The sequence below is a fragment of the Poecilia reticulata genome, linkage group LG2 (genome assembly GCF_000633615.1).
Source record: "Poecilia reticulata strain Guanapo linkage group LG2, Guppy_female_1.0+MT, whole genome shotgun sequence".
NCBI lineage: Eukaryota > Metazoa > Chordata > Actinopteri > Cyprinodontiformes > Poeciliidae > Poecilia > Poecilia reticulata.
Window position 1 is genome coordinate 35,855,449 of NC_024332.1, and position 10,247 is coordinate 35,865,695.

General features: G+C 36.4%; 1 protein-coding gene and 1 long non-coding RNA gene across 2 annotated transcripts; one reads left to right on the forward strand and one right to left on the reverse strand.

Annotated features, from left to right (window-relative positions):
- The first annotated feature begins 513 nt into the window (after positions 1 to 513).
- On the forward strand, positions 514 to 5,120 carry lg2h3orf38 (linkage group 2 C3orf38 homolog). The gene is made up of 4 exons (XM_008403588.2): positions 514 to 856; positions 1,021 to 1,196; positions 3,664 to 3,872; positions 3,949 to 5,120. The coding sequence occupies exons 1-4, from the start codon at positions 730 to 732 to the stop codon at positions 4,310 to 4,312; spliced, it is 876 nt and encodes a 291-aa protein (XP_008401810.1). The 5' UTR covers positions 514 to 729; the 3' UTR covers positions 4,313 to 5,120.
- LOC103461261 (uncharacterized) lies at positions 1,546 to 3,657 on the reverse strand. Its single transcript, XR_533084.1, has 2 exons — positions 2,172 to 3,657; positions 1,546 to 1,629 (listed from the first exon to the last, which is right to left on the reverse strand). It is a non-coding gene; the product is annotated as an uncharacterized LOC103461261 (long non-coding RNA).
- Positions 5,121 to 10,247: the final 5,127 nt, after the last annotated feature.

Here is a 10,247-nt window from a genome sequence, read left to right on the forward strand (position 1 = left end):
TAATGACAATAATAACAACAACAACAAATATATCCACAATGTCACCAAGATCTTGTAAGAGGCACTCTTTAAATCTAAAAAAAAAAAAGTGACACTCACAAGATGGTAACAATATGGCAACGGTTCCAGAACGGACCGGACGCTCCGGATTCGTCCTTCCTCATTTCGCCTGTCTTCTGATGATACCTTCAGATGCTCATTGTAAACTTGGAATTTTTGTACTTTTCCTTTTAAGTTTGACCATGATTGTCAGTGCACGGCATCAATATATTATAATTTACTTTGCAGTCATATAAATTAGTTAAGACGAATACAGGATTCCAAATTTCTTGTCATAACACATACTTATGTTAAATTTGAAAAGAACACATAATAAGAAAATGGGAAATGCTAAAATTTCGACAAGCAACATGGAACGCAAATTATCCTTCATGACGCATTTACTTGAACTCGGATTCCTACTACAGTCTTTTGAAAAACAACACGGTGCAACACAACAGGGATAACACAACAGGGATTCATACAAACACGTGAAGCAAAATTTGAAGTAATAATTACACCTGGGGTATAAACATGGGACAAAATTAACTAAAAAACAAACAGCACCAGCACTACAATAAAAATATTTGTTATGGGAGGAACAGTTAGGCATAAGTAAATGTTTCTGTACGGACGCATTTCCAAGCAGTGCACATAAGGGCGAAAAGCCCAAAATTTTGTTTTGTGATCATGCCTGGGCTTTCAGAAACGGAGCGTGTTGGCTTTAAAAAGATATTGAGCTCGATGACAGATGTCGACTTAAGATCACTTAGTGACACGGTTACAAATAAGATGATTGTCGTGGAAAACATGACAGGTAAGACTTCAGTCTAAACAGGAATACTGTCACAATGTGACAAATGTCACAAACTTGGATAATCATTGTATACATTTACTTAAAACACCAGCATGCGAAAACATCAGAGAAAACAAAAACATTTTATTTGCTGTTTGCTTACACATTTTTAATTTTTTATACAGAGGCCATGGAAACAATTCTGAGTTTCTCCAAAAGTGCAGAGGAGCTTCTCAGAAGGAGAAAGGTTCACCGTGACCTCATATTTAAATACCTCGTCAAAGAAGGGGTGACAATGCCGCCAACCAGCGAGAAACACCAGCTGGTGAAGAGGACGCTGGAGCTGTGGTCGTCAGTAACGGTAGGGCAGGGTATGCTAACCTGTTCCCATGGTTATACAGTCGTAGTTTAATGAATGCTATTTAAAACATTACGCTATATTTGCACCTAAAACGGTTAGGAAAAGCTCTGACGCATTTAATAAATGTTTGAAATAAGTTGCAATTTGAGTTTGTAATTAATTTATGGTCAGTTTTGACAGTCCATTAAATTTCAACTTATCTGTCAGCTGCTTGAAACAACCATACAACATTTTTCTCTGGCTTTCAGAACTGACAAAATCATCAAATTGGAAAGTGTTCTAATTGTTTACATAGTTCTACTTAATTTATTTCAGATCCAGTGGGTTGATTTCACCACAGACACACTTAAGCTTACTGTATTTATTTTAACAAGAGAAAAAGTGAAACTGGAAGTTAATATCAGTCCAGCACCTTGTGCTCCACAGTCACAAACTGGAAAAAAAGGAAAAGGAGATGAGTTGAGTGTGATTGTATAGTGGTATTTCACACAAATTCACAATAATCTATATAACTAGTCTTTAACGTAAATAGCGGATATACATGTTTAGAAAAGTAGAGTAAATACACACACATATTTAACATTCAAAGACCATCACACTTTGTATCAAAAAAATGTAAACATTTCTAACAAGAGAAAAATTAAAATCAGTGAAGGTGCAGAAGCCAGTCATTATTTAATGACTAGCTTCTGCACCTAGTCATTAAATAAAATACAATAATAATGGTAATAATAATAAAACTAGGCACACTTCAGAGCAACTTAACAGTTGTAAAATAAGGCACAACTACAATGAACAACACAAATTACAACAGTAAAAAACATATATAAAACATGACAAAATTACACATAAAACCTTGTGTGTGTGTGTGTGTGTGTGTGTGTGTGTATATATATATATATATATATATATATATATATATATGATAAAATGTAACACTGGTGAAGAAAACACAGAGCTGATCCTAATACATACCACAGTTACAGACAGGAACCGAAGAAGGAGGTGAGCTGACTGTTACTGGTTGCTATAGTAACTACCAATTGTCAATAGTAACATAACTTAACACAGCAGTAAAAGTCAAGAGTCAAAATAAGTTGCAGACTAAGCAAAATTTAAAGAATGAATACATAAACCCATTTTGGCAAACTTCACATCTATAATGTTGTTAAAAAAACCCTGTTACATTTAAACTGATGAACAAACTAACAGAATATCATCTGTTTTAAAATTACAGTTGGCAAGATATGAGTGACATGCATGTTATAATATCCTGCAAAATTTCCACTTTTAAAAAACAAGTTTAAATTTAGTGGGTTCATATTTTAAAACTCTCTTTAGTGTGTGTATCAAAACTAAAAGCATTTTATACATATATATGTATGCCACATAAATACTTTAGGTTATTTAAGCAGCAGTAAAATAAATAAATGCCCTTGTGAATAAAAATAAATCTGATGTTTTTGTAACTACATATCTGAAGATTAAAATGTATGCCTTGTCTTCTTTACAAAGTCAGATTAAATGCAGTGTGTCTAGGAAAGTACCATAATCACTTTGACTGCAACATTAAGTTTTTTATCTAGACATCCCACTCTAGCTCTGGTTGTGTATTCTTGGCTGTTGTCTTACCATGACACATCTATTTGACAAATGCACTTTCCCTCATAAGTTGCCGTTTCCTTTCCGTAAGCTGTGGCAAACTTGAAGCACATATTGAACGTCTTGCTTTTACTAATGACTTTCTTCTTACTATTCATCAGTAAAGGTCAGGTTTGTGGTTTGCAGAACTGATAGTTACGTCTACAGATTCTCCCACCTGAGCTGTGGATCTTAGCAGCTCCTCCAGACGTAATCTGGGTCTCTTGGTTCCTTCTCTGATTCATGCTCTCCTTTCCTGGTCTGTCATTTTAGATGGATGTTGGTATTATGTTTGCATGTCTGCCATATTCTTTACATTTTTGAACAGTGTGTTGAAGTGTGCTCCAAAAGATGCTCTCTAGCAAACCTTTACGGATTTAAATTACTTTTAGCTGGACCCTATGTACTAAAAAAAATCTAACTGAAGTACACTAAAGTATTTTGTTGTAGAATATCAGTGTGGAAAAGTTCAGGGGGTCTGAAAACTTATTTCCTACATTGTAACATGTCTGCTGAAATGACAACTGTGATGAGAAAAAAAGTGTCTGAAGTGTGTATAGTTCTATTTTAAACATTGATCTCTTGCTACATAACATACCAATTGTGACCTTCGAAATATATAATACTAATATTTCTTATCATATATTAATTAAAATTTTATAATTAGACACTTTGATTCCTGTTTTGTCTCTAAAGAAATTTCTATAGTCGCAAATGTTATATATTTTTTTATTTTATTTTGAATGTCTCTTTTACAGAAAGACGGTTGAAATATGTATTGCTGCATAAAGTGTGGTGTATGACTCAAATCTGTTACTCATTAAAGGTGGATGAAGCCAAGCAGCAACAGCCCACAACATCTGATTCCAATGACATACAAACCAAGGTTGGCTTTGATCCACTGATCCTGGGACAGCAGTTCTGCCAGTGGTTCTTCCAGATCCTGAACAGTCAGAATCCATCACTGGGCCAACAGCCTCAAGACTGGGGGCCACAGCATTTCTGGCCAGATGTGAAACTTCGGCTTCTTTCCAGGTAGGAATATTAAACCAACGGGGAGGAAAAAAAAGATGTCCGTTTTCAAGGAAATTGATTACCGTGTGTTTTTCAGAGCTACGACTGAGCAGATGGAGGAGTTCCAAGGGGCTGAAGTGGTCAGCCTTCGTCTCTTGGCCCTGACCAGTGGAGAGCGCCTTGTCTTCAGTCCCAACCTGGACCCTCACGGCCTCAGGGCAGTGGCCTCCCCCCATGGCTTGGTTCTGGTGGGTGTGGCTGGGACCATCCACAGAGACCAGTTCTGCCTTGGCATTTTCGAGCAGATATTCGGCCTCATCCGCTCACCCCTGAATGAAAACAGCTGGAAGATAAAGTTCATCAACCTAAAGATCAGAGGACAGGACGGCATTGAAGGGACAGAGGTAGCAGCTCCTGCTTTAAACTACAACTCCAGTGAACTGCAGCTTCTTTGCAGCTGATGGCAGTCATCATAACACTGGATATCTTTTACACTATTTTACCCAGGGATGTTTTACTTGATTAGGCATGCATAAATTAATACACAATTATCTGAGTTGTCTGAACAGATCCTGATACTGATTCTGAATTGGGGTTTGGGGGAGAGAAACGTTTTGCTTAGTTAATGCAAATTGAGGCATGGCACATTTTTACATTTCCTTTAGAGTTCTTCTTTGCTTTTACAAATGCAGCAATTCTATTGCTCTCCGGCTCGAAGCTTTTACTGAGTAAATGTTGCTGCAAAGTTGTTTTCTGACAGCTTGTGCCTTATTTAACATATTCTGTGGATGCACTCCTGAATATACCTTTGTAAATATGTAATATATAAGAGAGAGTTGTGTACATTTATACTGTAATTAGAAGTAAGTCCTACAAATTGGATTATTTTTTTGTCTCAATGACATTGCAATCCCAGGCAAAACTGATTATAATGTAATAAAACTTTTTGTTGCTTTCTTTTGATGAATAAGGTTATACAATGCTTATTGATCTTGTGTTGRGTATACATATAAACAGAAATAMATTAAGTRGACTAACGCAAAGGACTRTGATAGGTAAGCCAGATATGTAGGCAAGTTTTAAAATATATTCAACAAATATTTCTCTGTAAAGCATCTTTGAGGAATCACATTCTTTACCAAACTGTTATTTTAAGATTTTTATTTTATTTTATTTTATTGCTGTAATAGGTAGAAGTCTTATTGTTGAGGTACATTTCAGAGCAACCATTTGCAGTAGATGGCCAATAAAATTCAGAATAGAAACYTGTCAGAGACTTCAAAAGAGTGAGAGTTTCTCCTTCAACCTGAAAAAGAAAACTGAACATATYCATGTGTTAGACTGGCCTAGATCTAAATACAGCTGATATTTTTTCTTCTTAATGTAGGAAAATTGTTGTTTTACATATGGTCTCTGCTCAAGCTTATTGCGCTTAAGACATTTTGTAAAAAAAAATAACTCAATAATTTTCCATCACCAGATGTGGAAAACTGATAGAAACATACCTCAAAAATATTTGCAGCTACAATTTCAGCCAAAGGTGAGTTTACAAACATAAATCTGCTGCAAAAACGATGTGTTTCAATCCATATGAAATATTTATCAAATTCACAACAATGTGACACGTTGCATTATTCTGCCACAAACTGTCGCAGTGAAATATGCAAATATGTAAAATGTTTGCGGTTGTATTGTAATGGAAAAAATGTTTAACAGTTCAGAGTTTTTCAATAAAGTTGTAAGAGACTACATAAAGAAGGGGAATTGTCAAACTGAAACACGATGCTTTGCCAAGTTTGACAGTGTTTGTCTTTGACATTCATGATGCTTCAGGTTACATGTTTTGCTAATTTTTYAATRAWTAYAGCAGAGCTCTGACTTCTAATAGACACCAGCACCTATTGAAGAAGTAAACTAATTGTTTTGGTKRTTTTCTGAAGGTATGTGAGCTACAGTCTTAAGACCAAGATTAATTTGTTTGGAATTTTATTACAAATTAATTAATGTTTTCTKCTGTTTCCCTTASAGGAGCAGTCTTTGTTGCTGTAATATAACACTTTCGTGGCATAAGTAAGGTAACTTTATTAACCAAAACAATAGATTACTGTGCATGGGAAGAGAAGCTATGATGTACCAGATAACACATGTAAAATAAATGAAAGAAGCCAAATTATCAGAAGCTAAACTTAGTAATTTCTGGAAATGTGGACTAATAACACAAAAWGTTGAAACRTAGGGGAGAAATATCAGGAATGTGAGGGTTAAAATGATGACCCAGTTACACYAGGTATCATATTTTGTTCTTGGTACAGAGCCTGCTAATAACTCGGATCCCAATATGTAAATTTGTTGGGCCGGGTTAGCTCAGTTGTCAACACACATGGTGCAATAGACATCACACTTGGATCTGGTGTAAATGGGTCATACATGTAGGAGGAGGCAGGGGACGCTCCAGCTCATCATCATTAACACCGACATTTTAGTGGAACAAMRGCTGAGTGATCACCAGTGGAGGAGTTGAAGTCAAATAATTAATCTTGGAATTAAAAAAATATTCCAGTCACTTTTTTTTTTCTATTATATGATAGTCACACCATATGACATTTACGRAGTCTTGTGAAACTTCACAACCCTRAAGTCTATTTCAATTTTTTCTGCATTACAAACCTCAATAACGTAGAGAGGGATTTTATGTCATAAACCAACGCAAAGCAGTGCATAATTGTGAAATCGAGAAGGAAATGACACATTATTTTTCCCCCCATATAAAACTTGAGGGGGGAAAAAGTTGTATTGCTAATGTAGACTTGGCCTACATTAGCATTCGTCCCTCTGAGTCAATGCCATCTAAAAACCACCAGTTGCTTTTATTTAAAGYAGTAGATTTTTTCGGGGGAGTAATTTTCTACCAGATTTGGACATTTAAGATATGTGAAGTAGATCCGGTTTGGACAAARAGCATTTTTGAAYGTCTGGTTTTCTTGTCCTCTGTTTGGCTCCCTCCGTTGTTCCATCAGCTCTGACCAGCTTCCYTTTTCCTTTTAAAGAMAGTCACTCCCATTGAATGATGTTGCARCATCCATGGTCGACTCATTGAATGACACAGATGCAGCCTATTTATTTTATTTATTTATTTAATTAGGTGAATTCAGAATATTGCTAGGAAGGCAGTTGGCTACATATACCAATGAAGCAACACATAAAAACAATCATCTTTGTTTCGCAAGCTTTATCATGACTTTTTATTGATGCAGCAGCACTGAACTTTTATTGATTCTCTCGAGTCACCCAAGGGAGGGCATGCAGGGTCTGTGGAGAGTACAGTATGCCAGCATGCCTCTGTGGCTTTTGTGGGAACTGTTACATGTGGGAAATTATTCTTGGCAGCCTCATTTAAAGGGCTCTGGAATAGTTAATTTCTGTGACTCTGCGGGTCGGAGCCACACGCCTCCTTGTGCTTTACAGCACCATAGTTGTGGTGAGAGGAAACCGCTGCCGCCATTGATCTCAGCCTGTTCACCTCTTCGAAAGAATAACATGCTGCTTGCATTCTGTCTTCATGGCACTTGGCTTCTCTTAGTTTTAATAAGCGGTTTGGAGCATGGGCACGGCGCTGACGCACGGATTCGAAAATACCACGGCAGTGGCGTCTGGTCATGGTTTTGTCTTCAGATTATTATTTTTTTTCTTCTTTCCCCTAATAGGGAAGTGTGTTTCTCATTAAGAAACGTGCCTAAAACTTGCACTCATGTCTCTTTGAAATAGGCTGAGGGTGTTGAACCATGGAAAAAGGATGGTTAATAAAAGAAAACATATTTTTCTACTTTTCACTTTGATTTTAGTCTGATTTGATGTAAAAATAAATAAATAAAAATCCCCATTAGTGAGGGGACGTTATTAAACACTTTATGCTGACAGTCTGACACCTTTATGTATTTTCTATTTAATATTTTAACATGGCTGAAATAATAGTTAAAAAAAACTTTTTTAATAGAAGAAAAATAACAATAAATTTTGTATGAATAATGCYTCTACTATTAGCGTCTACCTCCAAGTACACAGTTGGGGGTATCAGACCAAGCAACACAGTCATAGTAAAAAGTGAAAACATCCTAGGTGGAGGAAAGTTAGCAAAAAAACAAAGTAGAATATATATGACATTTATGGCACATTAAATATTTAAAACCCTCTAAAGTGTTCTACTTTCATTTTACCATGACTGTAAATAAAAGAGACTCAGATGATGAACTACGTTTCTGGTATTTTAGGGAGTTTTTACTGTTAAACATTGTTTTCCAGCTTAGCATGCTTTGTATGTTACACAGGTCTAAATGTCAGAAAATGGCACCGATGGGAACATCAAGTCATATTATGTCAGTTTGAATTTTGTGGAATTCAAAAGGTTGCACTTTGTCGTTACTGTGGACGTCTAGTAGCTATTTAGTTTTTTCAGCATATTTAACACAGTAAAAAATGCCTTAAAATATTAAGTATTGTATTTAAAAACTGTTGTTAAAAGGTATGCTTACGCTATGATTCGCTAGGTATACAGGAATATTTTGTGGTTCAGTTTATCAGTTTTGTTTTTTGTAGATTTCCTGATTTCTATGTTGACAAAAACTGAAGCCGTAAAATGCATGATGTAATTTAGATTTGAATTATTAATTAAGATTTTACATTTCAGACTTCTGGAAACAATTGTTTACTGGTTTTATTACCGTATTTTCCGCACTATAAGGCGCACCTAAAAACCTTCAATTTCCTCATAAGCCGACAGTGTGCCTTATAATCCGGTGCGCTATATATATGGACCAATATTGAGCCACAACAGGTCTAGCAACTATGGTAAGCAGCCGCCGACTTCATTTTCGCCCGTAGAAGAAGAAGTGCGCGGTGCATGCTGGGATAGTTGTCAGAACGTTGGTTTGTTAATAAAATTTGATAATACATTTAAAGCCAGGGGTGAGGGGCGGAGGAAGAGAGACAGAGACTGCGGTGGCAGCGTGTCGGTTGGTCTGTGTTACCCAGAAAGCAGTTGGGCACAATATCGCAACACCAACACCGTGAGTGAAACAACGACTGGGGCAGACTACTATATAAAGTACTCGGGGACGGATGTGTTATAATAGAATATGGAAGAAGTTGGCAGCTGAGGCGTCTATTCTATGCGCCTTATATATGAATAAAGTTTTTAAATAGGCCTATCATTGAAGGTRCGCCTTATGGTGCGGAAAATACGGTAATGTAAACATGTTTACAGTATAAATGTTMAATAGATATTTTGTCTAATGTGTCTAAAGAAAAAAATTAATTTTCTAAAATTTAGAGCTTTCATTTATTGTACAATGAGTTGTTTTATCAGTGCATAGACATTTACTGTTTAATGTTAACAATTTAACATGTAAAGGTATAAACAGAGACACTTGTTTAATGTTAGTGTCSTGCCAACAGTGAGTCAGCTTGACGTGACCCTTTGACAACATGACGCCACAAGAGGGCAGACAAACTGCACCGTGGACAACAACTTCTTTGATCCCTATCCATGAAAAAAAAGAGACAGAAAATAAAGAAAAAAAAAACCTTTTAACACTATTGAGGAAACCCATCAATTTATAAGAGGGATCTCAGTGAGCTGATGTTAGCAGGCAATTTCTATCTGGCCACGTCCGTGAGGAAAACTGTAMATTTTTCATGCTTGAATTGTCCTCCATTAAAGTAATGGGGGTTCTTAAAGACGGACATGTTAAACTGTTGGCTTCCGTAAGCACAAGAGTGCGCATTTCACAAGTTACCAAAGTGTCAGTAATTTATCTGCGTTGCTGAGGGTGTGAGAGGCAGCTTCAGCACAACGTTCTCCAGACGCTGCATTATCCAGACAACAAAGAGCGGGATTTATGGGTGGGAAGCAATTCAGTCAGAATGGCTTGTGATATTTCTCCTGCCGAAAGAAAAGACAAAAAAACAAAAAAAAAACAAACGTGTTATAGGACAATTCAATCAAAGTTTGACAGAGTTGTTTTGTCATTTTGTTCGACTTGCCCTCCAACCCAGCAGTGTTTCATAAACCTGTACGCAGTGGAACTCCACTGACGARGAAACGAGGTCAGCTGTGTTTGGTGTTAAAGCTCTCTAACCTAACACTCTAGCTGCTTTTTTTTTTTCCTCTTTTCCTCAAAATGTAGCTGACTAACATCTGTGTCACGCCTTAAGGTTTCTGTTTGAACCTAATCACAGCTGTGCTTCAATGCAAATCAGTCATCCCTCATCTCAACAACAATTTATTAGAAATAATCTTTTGGCTGCAGCTAAAAGACATTGAGATCTTCCTCTTTATCGAGTGTTTCCTGAAGTCATGACAGAACGTTGTGTTTGTTTGACAGTTTCAACTTCTTGCCA

Coding starts and splice junctions, on each gene's coding strand:
- lg2h3orf38 (XM_008403588.2), top strand. CDS start 730: ATGCCTGGGCTTTCAGAAACGGAGCGTGTTGGCTTTAAAAAGATATTG. Junction 857..1,020: donor TGTCGTGGAAAACATGACAG/GTAAGACTTCAG, acceptor TTTTTTATACAG/AGGCCATGGAAACAATTCTG. Junction 1,197..3,663: donor AGCTGTGGTCGTCAGTAACG/GTAGGGCAGGGT, acceptor TACTCATTAAAG/GTGGATGAAGCCAAGCAGCA.